This window comes from Onychostoma macrolepis, chromosome 18, assembly GCF_012432095.1.
Source record: "Onychostoma macrolepis isolate SWU-2019 chromosome 18, ASM1243209v1, whole genome shotgun sequence".
NCBI classification, from domain to species: domain Eukaryota; kingdom Metazoa; phylum Chordata; class Actinopteri; order Cypriniformes; family Cyprinidae; genus Onychostoma; species Onychostoma macrolepis.
Window position 1 is genome coordinate 13,352,323 of NC_081172.1, and position 25,209 is coordinate 13,377,531.

At 38.0% G+C, this 25,209-nt stretch overlaps 1 protein-coding gene across 3 annotated transcripts in view; it reads left to right on the forward strand.

Annotated features, from left to right (window-relative positions):
* The window catches only part of bcar1 (BCAR1 scaffold protein, Cas family member), a 98,218-nt gene that overhangs the window by 55,198 nt on the left and 17,811 nt on the right, over positions 1-25,209 (forward strand). For all 3 annotated transcript variants that reach the window (XM_058750933.1, XM_058750934.1, XM_058750932.1), the window contains exon 2: positions 8,942-9,640. In XM_058750933.1, the coding sequence (XP_058606916.1) occupies positions 8,942-9,640 (699 nt within the window). The remainder of the gene's footprint in view (positions 1-8,941; positions 9,641-25,209) is intronic.

Sequence of the window (25,209 nt, forward strand, 5' to 3'; positions counted from 1 at the left end):
TTACATTTTATTATAAATTTCACAAATAAGGTATAAGAATCAGTCCAAAACAAAACAAAATAAAAAAATAAAATAAAATAATGAAGTGTTCCAAACTGCTTCACTGTTAATCATATTATGTCTGAGAATATAAACCATATTTCTCAATATTTATCTTGTAAACTGTGACTGTATCATCTGTTATTGTCTGTTTTTTTGCTTAGGTTTGTACACACACTCAAACTAACGATTAATTATGTGCCTCCCAGCCTTTGCTCTTTTCCTCCGCTGGCCTGTTGTTGGTGCTCAAGTCTGGTCTTGTCTCTTGTAAACTCACCTATATAGTGAAAATAGAGCAGGTCATCGGCCCACTGTTTGTCTCTGCCATCAACCTTCTGCTATTGTCTTCCTTTCTGTCGAGGTTTTCAGGTCCCTTCCTGTAAATAGAGCAGGTTTGTGCCCCACTTAAATTGTATATTTCCAGCATGCTTTAATCCCTTAAAGGGGGTATTCATCAGGTTCATATACACTAAAGTTCTCATAGGAGCAATAGACACTGTTTGTTGTAATCTTAAAGGGATAGTTCTGTCATCATTTGTGCACTCTCATGCTGTTTTAAACCTGTTTCTGGATGGAGAAATTCATATCAAAATCTTGCATGAGGTTTAATAAATGATGACAAAATCATTATTAGGTGGTCTGTTTCTTTGTGACCTTTTTTCCATGTGTGTGTGTCATACACGACTGACACAGCTGATAGCGGCAAACGTCCAAACACACGTCTGGCTGTCTGAGTCACATCTCTAGTCTCAGCTCTGATGACTATCGCTGCTGTCTGATACAGCGTCTGCTCCTTGTGTATATGTCTGAAAATGTGTCTACAACAGCTTACCATCCAAAACTCCTCCCGCCTTGTAATTACTCCAGCCAACCTGCTACTTATGCAACCAGTAAGCCCCTCAGAATAACAACCTGACCGCAGAATAACACCCAAACCTCATATATAGACGGGAGAATTTAGAAACCTCTTATATGTTCTGGCAACACATCTCAGATAAAATGTCTATCTTTTGTTCTTGTTTGGTCAGGCTCAGGTGTCTTATGCGAACGACAAAAAAGAGACGGCCTTGTTTTGTCTGCAGCGCCCATCTGTTTTTAAACTAATAAAAACTTTTGATGAGGTAGGGAACATTTTCTCCCAGAGCTCAGGAGGTGGATGTGTGATGAGAGTAGACATGAGACAGATGAGATGCTATCTTTAATGTGGTGTGAATGAAAACCAGGCCGTGAGGGACAAAAGTACAGCCTGTTCGAACTGTACCTCGATAACAATCATTGTGAATTTCAAGTGAAATATGGGAAGATTTTCAGAGTTTCAGTTAAACAATCAGCTTCTCTTTTGTTTGTGATCATGCTGGCTGCACTGATATTTAAATTCTGGTCGCTGTTTTTTATGTGTAGATTACACGTGACCACGGACCACAAAACCAGTCATAAGGGTTAATTTTTTTAAATTGAGATTTATACATCATCTGTAAAGTAGACTAATTAAGCTTTCCATTGATGTATGGTTTGTTAGGATATGACAATATTTGGCCGAGATACAACTATTTGAAAATCTGGAATCTGAGGGTGCAAAAAAATCAAAACATTGAGAAAATCGCCTTTAAAGTTGTCCAAATGAAGTTCTAGCAACGTATATTACTATTTTGTTATATTAAGTTTTGATATATTTATGGTAGGAAATCTACAAAATATCTTCATGGAACATGATCTTTACTTAATATCCTAATGATTTTTGGCATAAAAGAAAAATCGATAATTTTGACCCATACAGTGTATTAACATATTGTTGGCTATTGCTACAAATATACCCCAGCGACTTAAGACTGGTTTTGTGCTCCATGGTCACATATGATATTTTATGTCCTGTTGTCATATTATAACCTATAATGTAAAAATTCTAAAGCGTTTTGTATAAAAAAAATAAAAAAATTAAAAAAAAAGCTTACAACAGTCATTTTAAATTCTACAGGTAAAATCAGACATAACTTTATGATGTACAGTATGAAAAATGTCAGCATGCAAAATAAAATGTCCAGCATCAACTGATACAATAAATAAAATAAACTCTAATATCAGCTGTCATTTATTGGTATTTAATATTATAATACATTTTGAATTATCTTTTATTTTTATATTTTCCGTTTTCATATTTTGATAATTTTTTCAATTGTTTTTTTTTCCCAGTTGTCTTCAATTGTCAATTGTCTAAAACATATTTAAATATAATTTTATTTCAGTTTTATTAATTTTCATACTTTAACTGAAACATATTTATTATAGTTGGGTGACATTTCTCTCTTTTTTAATTTTATGTCAGCTAATTGATATCAGCTTTATTTTAATTACCAAAAATGATTTGTGATAGTTTTAGTAACCAATAACAACACTGTGACAACAACTGTTATGGCTATATTGTGCTTTTCCAGTGACTGTGTTCATGGGATGATCTGTAGCTGTGGTTTAGAGGTGTTCGTATACTGTCTCCGTGCCCTTGAAGCTAATGAGCTCACACACACTCACAATAACACACAAAAAACACTATCTGCCCCCACCTTGCTAACTTTACTAGTGTTTGTCCCACGGGGTCGTGTAGAGGCACCAGACAAAAGCTGTTCAGCCCCACCCCCCCCATAACAATACAAACACACACACACACACACTCATTGACCTGTCTGTACAGAGCGCGCTCCAGCAGCTGCCACATTACCTCCTGTTCAGTGGCTCCGTCTGAATGAAGCGTTCACTCGGCCCCTTCCTTCCTTCCCTCTCTCACAGGTCCACATCCCTCTTTCCTCTTCCCTCCATCCTGTGGAATTCTCTTTCATTCTCAACATTTCCATCTCTGTCAATTTTATCCCCATTATTAAAGAGATAGTTCACCCGAAAATTAAAGTTCTGGTATAATTTAAGGTCTGTTCACACCAAGGACAATACTTAATAACTATAACAATAAAGTTTTAATAATTGTTCGAATTCTGTGAGAATAGGTAAGTCCACATCACAACTGTAATGACATCAACAGGAGAACGATATTATTGGAGTCACTTTCAGAATGATTTTTTCCACCTGATGAATGCTAAAAACATTGACGGCCAATCAGAATCCAACACTAATATAATTATCGTTATAGTTGTCTTTATAGTTTTCTTTCTTGGTGTGAACAAGCCTTTACTCACCCTCAAGTCATTCAAAGTGTCATTGTTTAAAAAAGTATGCAAAAACTATAATACAACGGCTTAGTAATTTGACAGCCCCAGTCCTCATTCATATTCATTATATGAAACGAGTGACCAGTATATTCTTAAAAAAAGTCACATGGGTGAGTAGCTAAATGATGACAGAATTGTACGTTTATGGGAACAATTTAAACCCTGTAACACGTGGCCTGCTAAACGCTTCTGTGCTCATGACCCTTTTAAATGCAAATGGAAGGACGTTTTGTCCTTTGGATGATGAGTTTCCTTTCTTCTCCATTCTCTTCCTCCATCTCCTTTATCCGTTCTCGCTGTCTTTCTCTAGAGATAATAAAGTTAAGCATCATTCTCTGTCTGCTCGAGCCACAGGGAAAGTGTTTGACCTGAACATTTCCATGGTGATGATCGCCAGGGAGAAATGAAGCGAAACGCTCGTCATCCCCTCATCTTGTACAAGCCTCTTTACTATTTCTCCAATAATGCCTTGATAACAGTGTAGGCCAGTAACAGACTTACAGTAGTGTGACAGTAACAATGAAGCTTTTTCCAAAAAGTAGCATTGTAGTGTTATAGTGTCTTTAAGGCTATATTGTATTTATATTTACACTGTTCACATAGATTTATAGTCGAAAAAATGCTTTGTCCTAAAATGTCTCTCTCTTTTTTGCACTGGGAAGGCTAATAATAATAATAATTTTAGAGAATCATTTCATTAATAAATGATTCTATGATTCATTTGAGTAATATGTGATATTTAGCATTTTATGTGGCAAAATTGCTAAATGCTATTGTTTGTTACAGTGCTTTTGATTTTGGTTATGTACTGTAAATTACAGTGTTTCTAGGCTTATCAGTAGTATTTCATGGTGACAGATAATTAAAAATCTGTCACCATGATTAAATTAAAAGCTAGTGTAGAGACAAAAAAAATGAACAACATACAACCAGCATCATATGTACTGAGATGGTTCTTTGTATGAATCAGTCAGAAAGACTCATGAAGTCTGGACTTTTTTGTTGCAAAAACAGAATTCAGTGGGAAATATTGCTTGGGCTAGCTACTTTTTCAAAAGTTTAGTTTGACTGTAGCTTAACTGCTTTTAGTGATGAATAGCTCCAAATATTTTCAAAGCAGCTTCCCATTACTGCTTGATAAATGCGGATGTACACCAGAAAACACCCTTGAGGAACCAACTCATTTTCTGTCGTTGTTTAATGCACAGTGCTTTACTGTTTTACTTTATAATTGTCGGAGATGCAAGGTGTGATTTATCCTGGGCTGTGAAGATGCTAATAGATCCATTGATCAATAGTCAAATATTCCCATCTCTGTTATTTTCCTTCATTTATCCTCCTGCTGTTGTGCCTGTGTTCTCCTGTGTACATTCCCAACAAATGAGAAAACATTCAATGTCACTGAATCATCGACTCGCTCTTACATGTAAACCCCTGTGAATCACTCCCTAAATGTCCTGTGGCCTGATCGACAGAGACTGAATTGTGGAGAAGTGGGAGAGAGACAGAAAGAGACAGACAGAGAAGCTTGGCATACTTTCTGTAATGGAGGCAAAGTTCAACAGCTCGTGATGTCATCAGTCCTCCAGAGCCTTTTTGCTTGGCAGGAAAATATTCTCATGAAAAAAAGGAGTGTAGAATAGCCGAGAAAGCACACAGCACTTATTTTCTGCTGCAATTTGCTTCCGCTTTTCAAAGGCGGAGAAGGCAAGTGAGATAAGACGGCAGAATAAAGACAAAGACATCAAGAAATTCTTTTCTGAGGCTTTCTATCCAATTACTGCAACAACAGTGTCAATCACTTAATTAATTTATTCATTATTGTCAGCCTGATCAGAAAGGATGTAAGTCTATCCCAACTAAAAGAAGTACTGAACCTCAGCATGTTTGTCAGTACATAGTCAGAACTAGGGGTGGGCAGTTTGACCACATCAAATTCATTTTTTAAATAATATTTATACTACATTGTATGATATATTCATTTTTGATTATTAATTTTATTTAATTTTCATGGTAATTCCTATTTATCTAATTCAAATAAAAAATTTTCACATTCTTTTGGACATTGATGGTTCTAAACCAAAAGACAAAACATATTAATTACTAGTCAATATTTGTGATTGATTACTGGTTTGAATATTAATGTGGAAAATTGTGACATTTCTTGTCATCCTGTAAACCTGTTGTGCCTCTGCATTATTATTTCCTGCATTGACATGTTTCCTTTTGAAACAGAAATGTTGGACGCTTCAGAAACTCTCTACCTTCCCCAGCTCCACCTGTATAGACCTGCTACAGGGTGATTTCATATATGCTATATGTGCAGCAGCAGTATTTCTTACATGCTCACAGCAGCATGTTGTGGATGTATTGGCAGTAACAAAATCACTATTTGTTAACGTAGAAATCCTACTGTTGCTCATTGCACTCATCCCTTGTCAAAATGTCCCATTCCTTTGCAAAGACTCCCAAAGAATGGCTTAAACTGTCTCTGTGGAAAAAGCCCATGGAGTTAATGAGCTCTCTCAGCTGGTCTGAGTGCTTCTCATTATTTTGCCATTGTGTGTGAGAGTTTGAATGGATAGAGGGGGCTGTGAAGGTATGCATGCATTTGTGCGTGTACATTCACACATTCCTCCGTCTATATGTGCATCAGTGCTCTGTGCGTGTGCCAGCACTACATGGTGACATCTCAACCAGCTGCTCGCAGGCAGTAAAGCCTCTTGGACGCTATTGTGTCCAGTCTCGGTCTCCTCCGGCTTTAAGGGAGACACTACAGGGACTGTCCCTCACCCGTGCAGCACAGGCAGGGCATTCATCTGTCAGATATGCCCTCCGTGAGCTTCTCCTCTCTCTCCTCCAGCTCCGAGCACAGAGACACCATTCATCAGAGCACTGCCGCTCTCCACACAGACCTTTAAAACACACAGGGAGAGATTCACGCAGAATGAATTGCGCCCGCTGATAGCGTGCTGTCTGCGTTGTTTCAGCACTGAACGATGCAAACAAGGCCAAAAAATTTTGCACTGAGCGCAGTTTGTATGGCACAATTCCAGATATTGTGGGCACTGAGGAGTTTCTGTGTACAGAGGTGCATAATTAGCATTATACCACAGGGATCCTGAAGGAAGACGTAGCCGCAGGCTGTGGCCGCATCTCATTTTGCATCACCTACTATCCCAGATTTTATGTTAAGAACAGAAGGACAGAGGTGCTCGGATAATGTACTATTTTCATTGAGTATGTGATATCAGATTTTCTGATGTTCCAGTGGCAAAATGTGTGAAATACATTCTCAAAAATACACTTTTAAGTGAAGTACAGTAACGAACAAAAATGTGGGTTTGTGAAGTTTTTAAAAGAAGTCTCACAGAGGTTGCATTTATTTGATGAAAAATATAGTAAAACGGTAATATTGTGAAATATTATTACATTTTAGAGTAACTGTTTTCTCTTTTAAAATGTATTTTATTCCTGTGATGGCAAAGCTGAATCATTCTAATATGCTGATTTGAGGCACAAGAAAAAACTTTTTTTTCTTGTTGTCAGTGTTGAAAACATTTGTGATGCTTAATTTGTCTGTGAGTTTTCTGCCTAGGATTCTAGCATGAAATAGAAATCTTTTGTAACTTTTGTAACATCTTTATGGTCATTTTAATGCATATTTTCTAAATAAACATGTTATCTTTAAATCTTAAGTCTAAAAAATTGAAGTATTCAGCAATTTCTTATTTCTTTCTCTCTCCAAAAATTTGCCTAATACAACAATATAACAATATGAATCTTTTAGGAATATTGTATAAAATGAAGACCAAAAATTGTGTACCTGATATTTCATCATTATCATTCTCGTGCCACCACAGAGAATTATGGGATACATTTTCATCACACAAGTCTGACGTCTCGTAAACCAGCTAATTGAGTAATTTTTTTCTAGCAAAATTTATTGCTGCTGTAGTATCTCACAGTAATGAATACAAACTAAAATGCACGGTCAAAATTAACAATGCAAACTGTGTAATAAATACCAATTTGCTTCCGCACCATGATACTTGAATTGATGCCTCCAGTCCGAAAAGAGTTTCCCACTGGTAATCGCAACTTTGTGATGGTGTTCATGCAGAGCTCATCTCGTAAATACGATCATTCCTACATGACTCGAAGGCAGCATGTGTCCTGACAGGGGAGGTCTGTTAGTAATCAAACACCTGCTGGCTATCTGGTGTGCTGCATCAATCACCTGTGAGCTTGAGCTCAAAACTCTCGCAAACCACAGTGAACTCACGGTAGGAGAGCAGCAGAGGGGGGTGCGAGGGGGACATGGAGCTCTCTGTGTTGGAAATTAGCCATTCTGTACTGTTCTCTTGCACAAAGACCCTCCACTGAATCACTCAAAAGCAGAGATGTTTTGTCTTGATTGAAGCTAAACTAGTCTATTCTTCTCTTTTTCCCCCTTTAACAGTTGTAGAGGGTCTCCGCGGTACACAGCAAACGATCACAATCAGCCAATCAAACGCTGTGATTTTGTTGAGAGGACAGTGATGAAGTACTGCTGGTTGACTCTGGCTTTATTAAGGTGGCGCGTAGAGCGGTGATACACGTGTCTGTTGGAACTGTGCCAGTGCTCTTGTGCCAGAGAAAAGGGGTTGTACTGGTCCAGGGGGCCGAACTGCAAATATTTGTTTAAGTGTCAAAGACCAGCCGCACTTGTGGGTGGCATTGTAAACGAGAGGACAGATGGAGTCCATGGTGTGTAAATGTGTCAGGAAGGGGTTTAGAGCAAATAGACAACATGTAAAAAGCAATGGAGTATTGCACTAGAGTCACAGACCCTCTTTACACCTGCTATTATGATCTTGGGTGATCTGATCACAAGTGGTCTTGGGTTTAGTAATTATAAACATTAATTATTATGTTGGTATTTTACTGCATGTTCAAATTCAAAAAGGTAAAAAAAATAAAAATAAAAATCTACATTGCATCATTGTATTATATTGTAGTCATTAAAATATATAATATAAATATTTGTTTATATATATATATATATATATATATATACACACTACCATTCAAAAGTTTAGGGTCAGTAAGATTATTTTATTGAGCAAGAATTAGACTGATTAAAAAGGGAGAGTATAAACATTTATAATGTTACAAAATATTTCTATTTAACTTGCTATTCTTATGAATTTTCTATTCATCAAAGAAATCTGAAAGAAAAAATGGTAACACTTTCATATAGGGACCAGCACATATTCTGCATGATCATACCTAAACTTAACAACTACCTTACTAACTAATAATAAGCAGCAAATTAGGAGTTTATTGAGGCTAAAACCATGGTTAATGGTTTGTTAATGGCGAGAATTGGACCGAAAAAAATATATCACTGTTTCCACAAACTGTTCCACAACTGTTTTTAACATTGATAACAATAAGAAATGTTTGTTTAGCACCAAATCAGCATATTAGACTGATTTCTGAAGGATCGTGTGACATTGAAGCTTTGCCGAAATAAATGACATTTTAATATAAAAAAACATAGAAATAGTTGTTACAATATTACTATTTTTACTGTATTGTCTGATCAAATAAATGTAACCTTGGTGAACATAAGAGACGATCCTGGTGTCATACGAGATCATTTGTGAACCAAACTCAATCTCTTTCTCTCTCCTCTCTTGTAGAATGTGTTGGCAAAGGCCCTGTATGACAATGTGGCAGAGTCTCCAGATGAGTTGTCCTTTCGCAAGGGCGACATCATGACCGTCCTGGAGCGGGACACGCAGGGGCTGGAAGGCTGGTGGCTCTGCTCGCTACACGGCCGTCAAGGCATCGTTCCTGGCAACCGGCTGAAGATCCTCGTGGGCATGTATGATAAACAGCAACAGCAGCAGTTACAGCAGCCAACGAGCCAACCAAGCCCAACCCAGAGCCATCTCAACTTGCCTCAGAGTGCCTACAGCAAGCTTCCCCCTGCATCCCAGTACACGGCCATGCACCCTGCCTTCTCCTCCAACTCCGCCAACTCAAACAACCCAGACGGCGTCTACATGCTCCCCCCCAGCCACGGCCTGCCTGCTCCCTCCAGCCTCTACCAGGTGCCCACCGGCCCCCAACCTCCACAGCCCCAACCCAAAGCTCCCGCTGTGGCACAAAAGCAAAGCCAGGCACAGTACCCTCCCACCCCACAGGATATTTACCAGGTGCCCCCCTCCATTAATGTACCAGGCCAGGACATCTACCAGGTGCCACCCACTGCAGGAGGGCCGTGTCAAGGGCAGGATGTGTACCAGGTGCCACCCTCTATGAACCAGACACAAGACGTTTACCAAATTCCCCCATCAATAGAGAGGAGCTGGGACTCTCCCAAACCCATGGGGAAGGTAGGGAAAGACTGTCTTGTATACACATATGTGTAACACATTTTCAGACATTTACTTTCATTACAAACAACAAAACCTGAAAGAAGTTTTTTTATTTAATTTAATTTTATTTTTCATTTAATTTCATTTATATATCATTATTTTTTTAAATCAACATCAAATCAAAATCAACGCTATTTACTTTCTTAAAATATATGTCCTATTTATTTTATTTTATTTTATTATTATTATTATTTGTGGTTTTGTGGAAACATTATTTCACCCCATATACTCAGATACTACACTCACATTCAACTTAAAATATACTCAGTGTCCTTCTGACAATTTACTGGTGTGTATTATTTAAAAAAAAAAAAAAAATTTAATTAAAATATATTTCCTTTCTTCACTGCTATTTAAATTAAAAATATGTCATATTTGGTAAGTAAATCAGGAACAGCATTTAAAGTTGGCCATGGTCATATACAAGGACGTGTGATATCTTGAAAAACATACAGGAAGATGAGAGAAATATAGGCAGAGGAAAGGAGGGTGTGTGATGGAGGAGAGGAGAGTGTGATAGACGGTCATAAATAATGCAGAGTTTGATAACGCCAGTGACCGTGGGCAGCACAGAGTGAGTAAGCAGTTTTTTTTTGAGTAGTAACTACAGGTTGAAGCTGTGGGCAGTGATGGTCCCTTGAGAGAGCGTTGCAGGCCACTCTTAGGGCACTGAGCCATATGCCACGACTGTCGCAGTGACGGGGGAAATGAAGTGTAAAGATGAAAGGATGAAGTGAGGAGAGGTTCAGCGGCAGGCCTGCTCACTGTTAGCCACATGTCAACTCTGCTCTACCTACAGCCATAAAGATGAGACTTGACTCAGTGTCACTGGTTCTGGTCAATGTGACATGGTTGCATAGATATTTAAACTATAGCGTGCTAATGATAAGATATTAGCGTGACCACATAATTTCTTTCTTGTTGATTATATAACAAACAACTGAATGTGGTCAGACAGATTCAACCACTATGACAGTAACATTCTCATTGTGTGGAAAGTTTCCATGCCAAAAAAGTACTGTGGCAGCACCTTGGTACAATAAAGGTATTGTGTTATACAGGGTTCTCATTAGAGATGTTCAGATACCCTTTTTCCCTTCCCGATACCGATTCCGATACCTAGGCTCAGGGTATCGGCCGATACTGAGTACTGATCCGATACCTGGGTGTGTATCTGGTTATACAGTTGTATGTACTACTAGATCTGTATAGATATAATTATTTTATGGTGTGCTTCACCATAGATAGATAGATAGATAGATAGATAGATAGATAGATAGATAGATAGATAGATAGATAGATAGTCTGGCGAGTAAACAAAAAAATATAATATATAATGTTTGGAAAATGGCATTCCATTTTTAAAATCTATTTAAATATCTAAAAGTACACTCTTAACATCAGTCAGTGAAGCATTATAAATGTATTATGATAATCGAGTATTATTTAATGATATAACTTTAGCAATTAGAATTAAAACTTGGTAACCATGAATACAGTCATTTTAACTGAACTGGTGGTGGTGCTTTTTTGGTCATTCAGTGTTTCTCTGAAAAATGGGGAACTATCAATAATACTGATAAGATAATAATCATACTATGAATTCTACTAAGAACAATATAAAACGCACTAAGGATTAACGAGCTGCTGGATTCATGAATATTAATCACGTTGCCTGCGTTCGCTTGAACTGATTTGCTGAAATCGAAACAGGGACGATTATAGGTGAGCTCCAGCCAATGAGATTGTCGCTTGCGCATTAGCTCCGCCTACTACCGGAGAACCCGGCAGTTCTTAAAAGATGAAGAATTCCAAAGGAACTCCGTTATTCTGACAGGAAAATACAACAAAGAATATCGTTTACATACCAAGCAGAATTGACGCTACATAAGACTCTCTCTCTCTCTCTTTGCATGTGAGGAAAAAAAGCAAAGCGACGGCGAAAAGCAAAGCTCACACTAGAGCTTACGGTACGTCAAATACAGGTTCGCTGCGCATTCATTCAGATGAACTGAAAAATAGCCCAGATCGCTTGACGGAGAGTGAAACTCTGAAGCGCTTGGTCAGAGTGTTCAGCGAGTGACAATATATCTGTGCTAAACTTATACATAGCCTCCAACTCACACACTGGCGAGTATAATCTGAGCATTTATTAGCCAGTGGCTAATATTATACACTATTTAGTCGCCCAGGGTGAAGATTTAGTCGCATATGCGAGTGATTTACTGGCAATGTGCTACCACGTTTGTATTTATTTTTTGCTGCTCTAAATAGTGGTTGCTTGTGCACAACTTCCTGTGTTTGCATTCTGAGCAGCGAAGAAGAATTGATTTCCGATTTGCAGCGTTAAGCAAAGCTAGCGGGCATAACTATAGATCTTGTTTAAGAATGGTATCGGATCAGTACATGGATTCAAATACTCGCCGATACCGATGCCAGATTTTTTTGTGGTATCGGTGGAATTTCCGATACTAGTATCGGAATCGGAACAATCCTAGTTCTCATGGTTCTAGAAAGTCATTGAAATTTAAAAGTATTATTTCCAGGCCTGGAAACATTTTGTAGAATACACAAACTGGGGTTTGTGAGGAAACTGCAGAGGGCTTGCGAGTTGATAGATATAATAATTATAATAATTCATAAAAATTTAATAACTAACCGATAAAAAAAACAATCAAAATTTTATAAAGTGACTAAAAAAAGTTATATTTTATTTGTTTACCTTAATTCGTGTCATGTGACCATTTACCAATATCAAAGAACCATGAATGAGCAAATGTGTTGGTAAATTATTTTTGGTCAAAGGGGTTCAGCTAAAAAAAAGTTTTGGAATCCCTGCTATAGTCTACAGGCAAAATAAATATTTATAGTTATGCTATTTGGCTAGAAATTGCTCTTTGTGGGTGTCTTATCTACAAAGTGATTTTAAAAATCCTTATCTAGTCATCACAAATGACTGGAGCAGTCCTGGAAAAATCATGGAAAAAAATTAATGTACCATTGTGTTTTCAAGGTATGACCAATTTTGTTTTCATTGAATTTTTTCATTGTAAAATTGTTTTTTTTTTTTCCTTCTCAGTTGTCAGCCAGTAAGTTAATTTAATTCAAAAAAAGTAAATGAAAAACATTCTGACCTTGGAGTCTGTGCCATTCAAAGGCAAGACTGAAAGTAATCAAACTGAAATACAACAAGATTCTGATTCTTCACATTTTATAAGTGGTTTAAGGTTTTGCTCAGCTTTGATTTGAGGATTTTTACATCATTTTTTTGTCTGTCCTCAGCCTTGGTTTTTCAAGCGACCATTTTTTTCCTTTACCATATTCACTTTGTACAGAGTCTGTGAGAAACTACCAGCAATTCATTGCCTCTCGTGACATAGGAGAAGTTGACAGTCAGTTGAAAGTTGGTAGAGTCGATACTGATGGCAGTGGTCCAAAAACTTGCTAACACCTTGAGTTCTGCAGTGAGGGGACAGAAATGGTGTGGATCAGTAGTCAAATCCAGATCAGAGTCTAGTGATGAGTGCGGTGCTTATGTTCTTTAGGATTTGGGGCTGCGTTGAAGCCAAAGATAATGCAATATCATGTCTGCTTCCAGTTCTCCATTTTTGAACACTGTTGCTAGAGCAGTTTGAGAAGGAAAAGATTGAAAGAGAACTAGGAACACAAGACATTTATTATCATGTCTTTCCGTGATCCTTCTCAGAAGCATTAGTTCTACATTTCTATTTGCAATGCTTGTCTTGAGGTTTTCCTTTCATGTGGATTATAAGGGGAAATTTTGATGTGTTTTCTCTTAATGTCCTCTATTATGATCACTTGTCCTTGTGCCCACAGTCCCTCTACCACTGACAGTTTTTCATTATGTGATAAGAGTTCCTGTTGAGAGAGGAGAGGATGGTTGCACACACATGCACACACATAGACACAGACACACAGACAACACACATTTATAGAAGAGCTCTGAAAAAATGTATTTCAGAGCAGAATTACTCCAGTTGGTTAGTTTTCAAGGTTCACGACAAACCAATCAATCAACCAACCAATCAATCAATCAATCAATCAATCAATCAATCAATCAATCAATCAATCAATCAATCAAGTGAAATAAAAACAATGATAAATTATAAAACTTTTGGCTGTATGTTGTTGATTATATGTTTAAAAGCTACTGCATATTTGTTCAAAATACACCTTTTTTTATGAAATTTATTTAGCAAGAACAGATTTTGTTCAAAAGTGACAACAAAAACATTTATAATGTTATAAAATATTTTTAACTTTGTAATTATCACAGATTGCTGTAAAAAAATGTTTCCTGACCACCAAATCACCATATTAGAATGATTAGGACCATGTGACAACGAATATTGGAGTAATGGCTTCTGAAAATTCAGCTGTCACCGGGGGGAAAATATTTTTTAAATATATTAAAATAGAAATCATTTATTTTAAAAAATATTTCAGAATATTACTGTTTTATTGCATTTTTGATTAATAAATGCTGCTGTGGTGAGTGTAACAAATTCAAAAAACATTGAAAAATCCTACCTACCCCAAACTTTTCAAAGGTAGTGTATATGGTATATTACAAGATAAATAATAAAATATTTTCTACAAATATTTTTCAGTGATTACTGATGTGATTCAGTATATGACTCTTTGGGATCATGGGTATCGTAGTTCTTTAGTGGGAATTTGGCTATTAATTCTGATTTAAATAAGATTTTTGCTTAACTGTGGGCACTCACCCAGGCGATACTGTGGCAGCAGTAAGAGGAGTTATATGATGACTGTGGATAGGGTCAGGGTTAGGACTGAGGGATTGTGATAAAGCAGCTGGAACAACTGAGCTGTGTGTCACATCAAAGACATGCGCAAGCAGGGTGTGTTAGCACGTGACCCACAAAGCCCCAGCACGCTCCTCCAACGGCCAGGAGTTTAATACTGTCTGAATGAATCATCATGAACTCTTATATATGGAAGTAATTTCTGCCTCAGAGTAAAGAAATAAAACAGATAACTGTGAGATTCAAGATTAAAATAAGAAATAAAATCACAATGTGATTTAAGATAAATAGCCATAATTCAGAGAAATAAAGTCTCAGTTATCATATTGGAATCGAGCTTTCATAACCATTTGCTATGTTGGTTTAGTTTATCCCTCCATTTCATTTGCTAAGAAGCTGAACTCAGTGACTCACATCAATAAAAATTTGATAAGAATGAACCTTAAACATTATGGCATGCTTCAATCAAAAGCTATGTGTGAAGATATTTCTTACGAAATGAGACTGTAATACCGGATGTGACCTTCAGTTGTAAGAAAAAGGTTTATACAGGTTTGTGACTCACCTCCGCTAAGACTCACCTGCTGTCCTGCTTACACATTAACCAAAGTGAGCTTACACTATCAACTCAAGTTGCACATTGACCATTAGAGTAAATAAAACTGACGGATGAAGAAAGATTTGAGCGTAAGCTAAGCTTGTTCGTCCGGTTTAGGACCACGTGAGCGTGTCACAGAGAGGGTTTGCGGGTGAGGTGTTTAGCTCTATTATGGATGCAGTCGAATGGACAGTGAAGAGGGGCAGCAGAGGTGGAGAAAGAGTCTTGGCTTATCTCTTCAATGGCCCCTGCTACAGCCATTCAGTATGCTGGACAGATAGCCGGGTTTATTAAGAAAAGGTGCACTGGGAAACAGGTATGGGGAGATGGCAAAGGCTTGATTGAGATTCTGTGGTTGGTTTGCCGCACTGCCTGTTCTGAAAGTAAATGTGTAATCTTTGGAGACTTAGTTGAGGCTGCTCACCTGATCAGGCCGGGAAAAGGAGGTTGAGGGAGGACGTGCCGGCTTGGCTTATCTACAGGACCAGGCAGGCAGCGTTTAGAGGAGAGAGGGAATGGAGAACATTGTGAGGAGACAGAATAAAGGAAGACCAGAGGGATCGTAGATCCATACTCCACCTAGACATCCACAGAGCTACAGCAGTATGGAGAAACACACCAGTTTAACATCTGCTATCATAATGTTATCAGTTTGTTAAGCAATGTTATCAGTGAATTCCAAGCATCATTTTTACAGCATTGAAGGGCACTGCTAAAAAGGAATGTTCTTCCAGGAAAATTGAGTCTTCTGGAGACATTCGCAAAGAATAAGACTAGAGCCTCACCAAACGTTAAAGGTTATTTACTTCAGATAAAAATCTTTTGCTTTTGTGCACCCACAAAGTATCTACAAAAAAATAGTTTTTATATATATTTTCATGTCATTTCTATGGCACCAAACAGATTAAAATAATTTAAAAATTTTTGAAATAAAATACTATTTTCCACAGGCTTCCATCAATTGACCAACTTATAGTTTAGCAACCAAAGTTGTAGTTCATCTTGTGTCTTTACTATCAGTATTTTTCAGTAGTATTTTAGTGCAGAGGGAATGGGAATGCCGATGGGTACTTGTTTGCATCTTGTGGGAATTTCCCTCTCTGACTGGCACGTCTGTAATCTACTGCAACCCTCTCCCACCTCACATTCCTGAAGACCAGAGATACTCCTCCCTGCCTTTAGACGGCCTTCAAGGCATCATGTTTTTTGGTTCATTTTAGGGAATCAGTTCAAAAGTTGTTCCAAGCCTCATAATGGAAAATGCATTTACGTGCACATGCAAGACAGCACATTCTATATTAAGGTAATGTAAACTTCTTAGAGTCACAGTAATTTTACTACTGAAAAGATGGTTTTAGGCTCTCCATTTCACATTGGCTTACAGGGATAGTTCACCCAAAAATGAAAACCCTTATGTGGTTCCAAACCTGTAAGACATTCATTTATCTTCGGAACACAAATTAAGATATTTTGATGAAATCTGAGAGCTTTTTGACCCTCCATAGACAGCAACACAACTGACAAGTTCAAGGCTCAGAAAGGTAGTAAGGATATCGATAAAATAGTCCATGTGGCATCAGTGGATCAACCGTAACCGTACCATGAGTCTTGGTACTGTCATGAATACGCTTCAAAGACTGACACGGAAGAGAAGAATATGTTGAATAAAGTTATTTTTGTTAAGCATTCTCGTAGCTTCATAAAATTACGGTTGATCCACTGCTGTCACATGGAATATTTTAACATTGTCCTTACTACCTTTCTGGGCCTTGAATGTGTCCGTTGCATTGCTGTTTATGGAGGGTCAGAAAGCTCTCGGATTTCATCAAAAATATCTTAATTTGTGTGCCGAAGATGAACGAAGGTCTTACGGGTTTGGAGCGACATGATTTGGGTGACTAATTAATGACAGAATTTTTATTTTTGGGTGAACTATCTCTTTAAGGGCTTAGTTTTTGCCTTCCACTGTGCAAATTTTCCGTTGTTTTTCTGTTTAAATGTGCTAGATGGACATCTAGAGCATCTTGAGACCATGCTTTTTTTCCATTACACTGCTCGCATTTCACTTTTTTCAATGCAAAAACTCTTTCAGAGTGAACGGCCCTTAAGAACACCTCACACTCGAATTACATCATGATTCTTAAATTCGAGTTAATGCTTCAAATTAATTGATATAGAGAGGCAGATGATTCATTCGTAAACTGGACATCCCTGCCAAAGGCACTCTCTATCTCTTTCTGTTCCTCCTTTTGATTATTTTCTGCTCTGTGAGTACCTCAGAATACTGAATAGAGAGCTCTTAATGGTTGTTTAAACAGTCTCAGTTCCCCTCAGGGGCCTATGTGTGATTTTAGGTTTGTATCTCTGGGCCTCACTGCAGTGCATTGTGGGCTTTTAAAGAGGGACTTTGATATTGGCCTCACATCACAGCGCATGAGTAAAGCATTGGCTGCTCCAGGGCACTGCGCCTCCACGTAGCCTCATTACTCTCTCCTCAGACTGCACACGCTGACTCTGAATCAGCACATATCCACGAGCAGTCTCCTGTACATAGTAATGTGATGCTGCGAGTGTGTCTGAAGACAACACGGGATCCATTACAAGCAGTGTGTCTGGGCTCAGTGCAGCGGCTGCAGGTTTCCTGTGATGTGGCTTAGGCGGAAGAAAGGGAAAGAGAGAAGGACTAAAGGAGAAAACAAATGCTGATGCCATGTTTCCCTTACAGCTGGAGGAGACGCAGGAAGTAGTGTGATGACTGGGCAGCTCTGAACACGCTGTGCATCTGGTGCACTGATGTGCTTTATTTCTAATTCCCTGAGCTTCAGAGCTCAGTTGAAATCTCATTGCATCCTCATGACAAATGCTGGGGAGTAACAAACTAAAAACAGAGTCTAATTTAACTAGGGTAAACGTACCGATTAAGCTCACGTACCCATTAAGCACACTTCCATTTTTGAACTCAGATTATAAAAAGAAAAAATAATGTATTTTCCTACTTGATATCTTAACCAATTGATGTGTTTGTTACTACATACCTCCTGTAATATCAAGTCAATCAGATCATTGCATACTGAGATATGGGTCTCCATGTGTTCACACTGTCTGGCGGCCATTTTGAAAACTGTCTGAAAACTTTCACCAAAAGAGGAGCCCTTTAAATATGCATTTTTTAGATGTTTAAGCTTTTATTTTGGGTAAGTTTCACTACTTACTGTAAAATTAAGAGATTAATGTTTAGACTTTTGCATATTATAACCTGGAACTTGGATGTGGGAAATAATTACCAATAGATCCAATAGATAGTTTTAGCAACATAGCGCAGATGCTACAGAACACAGTTAGCTGACTAGCTGTATAAGATTGTGTGCTACGCTAATATATTACTTCACAGGCATTACTGGCTTGTACTTTTACATCCATAATATTATAAATTAACAGTTTATTGCTGGTCTCTGGTTTTACAGTGCTGTAATTTTTAAAGATTTCATATTGTTGCAAGGTGAGCTTAAAGGGTACACGACTATGAAAATCAAACAGCTTCAGTGTGACATCAATAAGAAAAAGTATAATTTCATAGATATTGTTAATAATAGTTGTTCAAAATAAAATATGTATGAACTTAATACATGACCTAGATTATTTATTTATTTATTTATTTATATTATATATTACATGACATTTATTAAAAATTGTTGCTGCTCCAATTAAGCTCAGTGTGCTCTCTTTAAGCTCTTCCACATTGAACGTCTATGTAAATACTTCATAAACAGACTTTAAATATTAACCGATGGTTGTCACTTTAAGTTGGTCTTTATAGAATGATTAATAACTTATTTTCACAGCTTTAAGATAAGAAAATCAAGACATAACTATAGTTTATGCCCAAAGATGAAAGAGGCATGCATGTTGTCCATTCAAAGAAGGAGCCATCAGAAACCTGTCGTATCTGTCCAGGAAAAAAGCAAATAAAGGCTGGAATACACTACACGATTTTTAAAATTTGAACAGATTTTTAAAACACCAGGCATCATGCACTTACAGACTTTGTAAATAGTCACAAAGGAAAATTGGGCATCATACACTAAACGACTGAGGATCATACACTATCAGACTTTAAATTCCTTCCGATCACAACAAACTCACACAGAAATGTGCACATTGTTGCTAGGAGACACGTAACAAATGAAAACAATATGCGTTCTAAACTTGGCTGTAAAAATGTACCCATTAAGCACAGTCAGACTTTTTGCATTTAATTATGTATATCTTAATCAAAATGCTTTTGTCATTTAAAATTAAATAAAATATTTTTGTGTGAGAGATTAATATTTTATTTTAACATAACTTTTACTGAAACCAATATCTTGTGCACTAAAAATGTCTCAATGTAGATTTTGGTGAGCTTAATAGGTACGTTTACCCTACATTTTTCAGTAGCATGACAGAAGCGCTGATTGTTGCTAGCCTAAAGCCGGGCTCACACTGTGCGATTTTTTAAAAGTCCTTTAGGATTGTACTTGTCAGACTGTACGAACATGATGATTATGTCACACTATGGGATCTCAGTTGTCATTAATGTCAAACTGCACGACAGTCAAGACGAGTTAAAAACGGGTGCGCGCAAGAAAACTTGTCTGGAGTTTTACATTATCAACCCATACACGTCCAGTGACTGCGAACTGCATTGCACGCGGCACCGAAATGTTGGCTGTCATGAAAAGTATATGAACGGCGGCAATACCGGCATGTTTAAGAAGAATAGTGTATGTATTCATACTCACGCACATGAAAACAGCGGCGCAATCAGTGTTTATATAAAAAAGAAACATATCAGATGAATTCCGTGAGCGGAGGACGGGAGCGCCGGAGTTTATAGCTGATAGAATAATCCTCAAGCATTAATTCTGCTCATAGCTTGCCTTGAAAAACGGAGACAGTTTGATATTCGTCGCAGGGGTAGTCACACTGCAGGACTGTGCGCCAAATCTTCTGACACTGCCAGAATTTCGTCGGAGGTGAAATTTGATCGCAACGGCCATTAATCGGCTGTCGGTGAACATGTCAAACCAGCGATCAAAGACTACGGATTTTAGCCTAGGATCATAGGAATCTTTTAGGATTTTCAAAATTTGTCCCAGACGACCAAATCGTGGCCAAAATCGCACAGTGTGAGCCGGGCTTAAGCTGCTTTGCTGGTCTTCCAGTCTGGTCAGGCTGGTTTTAGAGGAGTTTTACTTTCACTTTTTAAAACCAGCTTAAACTGATTTAAGATGTTTTCCGATCACAAGCTATTTTTTCCAAAAAGTAACTGTGTAGCTCAACAAAAAGCTGTTTTATTTCACATTGTGTTGCATGCACAATCTCTAAAGTCTGATTTATTTTAGTGAATTGGTTCATTTATTTATATTAATGGTCTGGATCAAAAATGATTTACTGACTAATTTGAGTACCAGTATTTGTCCTCTCGTTTTAGTTAGTTCTTAGTTCTCATTAATTAAATCATAATTAATTAAAACAAGAACAAATTAATTTGTTAATTTGTTCCCTCTCTTTAGCTAAACCATGGCCACTAAAACAAGGAAACAAATTAGTACAATGTGACAACAATTGAACTAAAACAAGGGTAAAAATGAATAAATCATGGCCATAAATTAATAATGCATGGAACGAATTAATATTTATATGTGACCATGATATTTATTTTTTCTTCCACATGTTATGTGGGGGATTTTACGAATTCTGTGTATTTATATATGTGCAGCATTATTTTTATTAGTGCTGTCAATCGATTAAAAAATGTAATCGCATTAATCACAGTCATGGACTGTGATTAATCATGATTAATCGCAAATTTAAAATACTAGGATTTACCTGTAAATGTGTCGAAACAAAGAAATGCATGACAAACATTTTCTTGCGACCTTATGTGAAGTATGATGACAAAATGCATTATGAAGAAGAATTGGACCTGTCCTGCAGGTGGATTAGAGCTAATATTAGCATCATGCTTCATTAGACAGTTTATGAGATTAATAGTGCACTTTTACTCAGAACTCACTTCAAACCACCATCGAGTGTTTGTAATAACATCCTTTTGCGATCACATGTGGATTTTGGTCGTTTACTGTTGTTAAAATATGCTATTTATTGCCTTTTTTATCGCTGCACAAGTTAGCATTTCAGATGTACACATTCATTCATTATTGTTATGAAAATATCCAAATCTCAAGAAAATCACATACAAACCATACCCTATCGTAATCGTGTGTTTATTATGTTTTATAATCTATAGTGGCTGTTGTCATGTTTACGTCTGCTGTGTAAAAGCCTTAAGATGTATGCTCTGGCTGAAACTCACATTGTTTGTGATGTTACAACTGCCTCTCTGTTCTTAAGTTGCCAGGGATACATTCCAAGTATAATACACATTAGTAAAATTATCTATTTAAATTTTTATTTGTCTGTATACACTTTGGGCGGCCGTGGTATATTATAAAAGTAGCCCAAAAAAATGCAACCCACGGCTCTGTAATTTTTCCCGCCACTGTATTTTCAAAATAGCCCAATTGGGAACACTGGTTCGCTGTACCCTTATCATACAATGATAGATAACCTTCCGCGCTGCGATGACGGCAAGAAGTTGGGGTCAAAACTTATCAAACGATTAATTTGCGTAAAAAAATATTAAAGCATTCAATTTTTTAGATTAATCGCATGTGTTAATGCGTTAACATTGACAGCCCTAATTTTTATATTTATATGTATTTCATTTTGTGTATCTTATGAAATATATAGTTAAATGCTGCTATAAATTAGTGTATTTGTAATTTTATTAGTTACAAGTGTAATGGTGTCATTCTAACTGATTATTACTGTAATTGTAAGTTATTTAACTGCTTTTTGTTAGTAGCTTGTAGTTTAGCTAGCTACTTTTTCAAATGAGTAGCTAGACTGTAGTTGAACTACTTTATGAGTAGCTTCAAGCTTTATAAGCTACAGCTTCAAAGTGACTGTCTTCGAGGACACATCACTGTCGGACACATCATGCGTCCATTTGGCATTCACCTTCAGGCCTCGGGAGATCTTCGCTAGGTCAGTGAGGACCAGTGAGGGGGTCTCTGCGCCCTGTAACCTTGAGCACAGCACTTTGTCAGTTAACACAGCCGCATAGCCACAGGTCGTGTACAATAGAGAATGAAAAAGACAGCGTGTGTCCGTCTAAAGAAAGACAAAATGCGAATCTTCCTAGCTGGATCTCCTCCATTACCTGCTGTGGACTCATTTTCTGCTCTGACAGCGTGTGCCGAGCGAGGGGACGGGAGATTGACAGCTGAAGGGAGCAGAGGAAAACGGTGAGATCAGTAGGACAGAATTAGCAGCCTGAGCAGCGATGGCGGGTGGAGCCGCGGGAGGAGGTTTTCACTTCTCTTTCGCTGTGTCCTGTCATTAACGTCCCCACATAGCCAGCAGCGGATCGAGGGAGAGGAGGGTAGACACGGGCCCCTCAGCGTAAACAGCAGACCACTGCAAGCCTTTATTTGTGCTCCAGTGGCCTTCATCAAAGGGCTGGAATATCACAGGAGGCCATGGGGTTCACTTTGTACTGCAGGGAGTTGAAAGGACTGAAAAAACACAGATCAGAGAGAAGAACAGGGGGCCTAATGGAGCCGCAAACTCATTTACTGCGTCTTCACAGACGCCGTATGTCTTCCGATCAAGAGTACACACAACCTTTGCTCTCTATGTGTTGTTCATCATTCTCTTTATGTTCATATATGTATGTAAGAGTAGGTTTAAAGGAGGCACGGTGTCAGATTTTAATTGGCTTGTGAAAAGCTAACTCCAGCACCACGGGCTAAACTCAGTGGTCACCACTTAAACCATCTCTGTGATGTTTTACATCTTTCCCTGAAGGTCAGAGGATACAGGAAATTACAGCTAGTTGTAGTTGTAATGAAGACCAAATGCTGCCTCTAATATTTGTTGTCACGTTTGTTTATTCATCGCTAGAGCTAAAAGGAAAGTTAAATGAAAATTCTATCAATTACTCACTCTCATGTCAAACACAAAATTAAATATTAATATATATATATATATATATATATTATTTATTTCACCTTTATTTTAATTAACAAATCTTTAATATATAGTTAACAGTAACAACACTGGGTTCAAAACAACATCTTTTGTGGTCTAGAGAAGAAATAAAGTCATACAGGTTTAATACAGCATGAAGGTGAATAAATGATGAGAGATTTTTTTTGGCTGAACGGTCCATTTAAATGCACTTTCATGGCTAAATATGCTGAATGGTATCTCTTTTCAGCGTCTTTCACTTCCTCAAACAAGCACAATGGTCTCAGGCAGGGACTAACCTTTGATCACTGGCCACAGGGACGGTGTGGTCTCCAAGGAGACACACTCATCTCGGTCTTATTAATAGGTGCTGTGGACAGGCCTGAGTGTTGTGTTGCCAGGAGAGCAGGAGGAGAGGAAGTGTGTGTGTGTGTATGTGTGTACGGAGGACTGCACATATGCTGTCTCAGTTATATGCGCTTTTGCAACCAGCATTGGAAAGAAACAAGAGAAAAGAAAAGGCAGAGCAGCGATATGAAACCGAGAAAGGAAATGCAAAAACAGAAAGATAGAAAGACAATATGCTGAGCTGGTTTGAATAAATGCCACTCATGCATACCACAGGTAAATTATTTGTGATAATAAATGGAAAAAGAGGTGCTTTGCATAGTTGCTAGTTGCTAGCGATTGTTTTGTAGTGTCCTAGCAAGTAGCACTAATAAATGATAGTTAAAACATATCTTTAAGGGATGTTTCACGCCCAGCTCGGTCATGGCAGCAATGTAGGGCATGTGTCAGAGGACTTTGGGGGGCTGTTACTGGAGATCTGTGTGGATTAGTACCCGGGGGCTCACTGTCTCCACGAGAACCCTTTAGGCCTCCTGTCCCACCAGCCGTCCCATCACACACTCTCACATGTGGCACATGCCACATGGCACTGGCCCCAAGCAAAGCTCAGATTCACAAGTGTGAGCTAATTAGCCACTGATTAATTCCACAGCAGAGGATGAAGATGGGTATATGGGCTATAAATCCACTACCCTGCTTTCTGTTTCATATGGGTTTTTCACACTTTGCTGCCATGGCTGTTAATGTTTCAGGGATGAAGCTTCTGATCTGGGTCACCCGACAGCAATCTTTATTTAAACCCTTTAAGTTTTGAGTTTTAACTGGCCCAATTTGAAGGATTAGTTGCGCAAAGTGTTTCCTACTGATTTATGTTTTTGCAGCAAGGGAACCCTTTCCTCATTATTGATCCAAACTATATAATAAACTAAACAATATCATTTTTGCAACATATTTAACTCAGAATACCTTCTTTTTTTTTTGTAATGGAGCTGTAGATTTAGCAGTGGTGCAGTGCTGCCGTTGAATATCACTGCAGGAAACACTGCATTGAAGTGAAATTCACTAATTTGAGAGATTCCCCACATTAAACTGTCCACTAAAAAACTTAAAAGCAACCAAAGTCTAGCTTTAACTCACTCAGGTTTACATAAAACTCAAAAGTGGACTTTCAAACCCAACTTGGGCAAAAATGTATCCAGTACATCTGCAGATGTGCCCAAGGGAGGCAGTTCTCTGTGGGATAGCATGTATGTGTGTGTCCGTGGTCCAGATGAGGCGCCACTGGCACCCACATCACACCAAGTCACAGAGCCCAGCTGAGCTCTCCACAGCCCAGGCTTACAAGCCCACAGCTGCAGCCTAGAGATGCCTCATCCCAGTGATGGACATCTTTCACTAGGGCATGTGTGGACCACTGTCAACCATGACAGCACGTCTAGTTAAAGGCATTATTACAAATGTCCTTCAATAAATTGCACTTGTCCCTCCTTTTCTTTAAAAACAGCAAAAATCTGGGCCACACTTGAGGCACTGACAATGGAAGTGAATGGGGCTTATCTGTAAATGTTGAAATGCTCGATTTCAGTTATTTTCAATCAGTTGCAATGGTATAGCCATAAGATGTAAACAATATGTGTGGTTTTTAGTATGAAAAAATCCTCCAAAAATTGGCCCCTATTAACTTCCAAGTGGCTTTCTGTAACCACCCTTTTTTT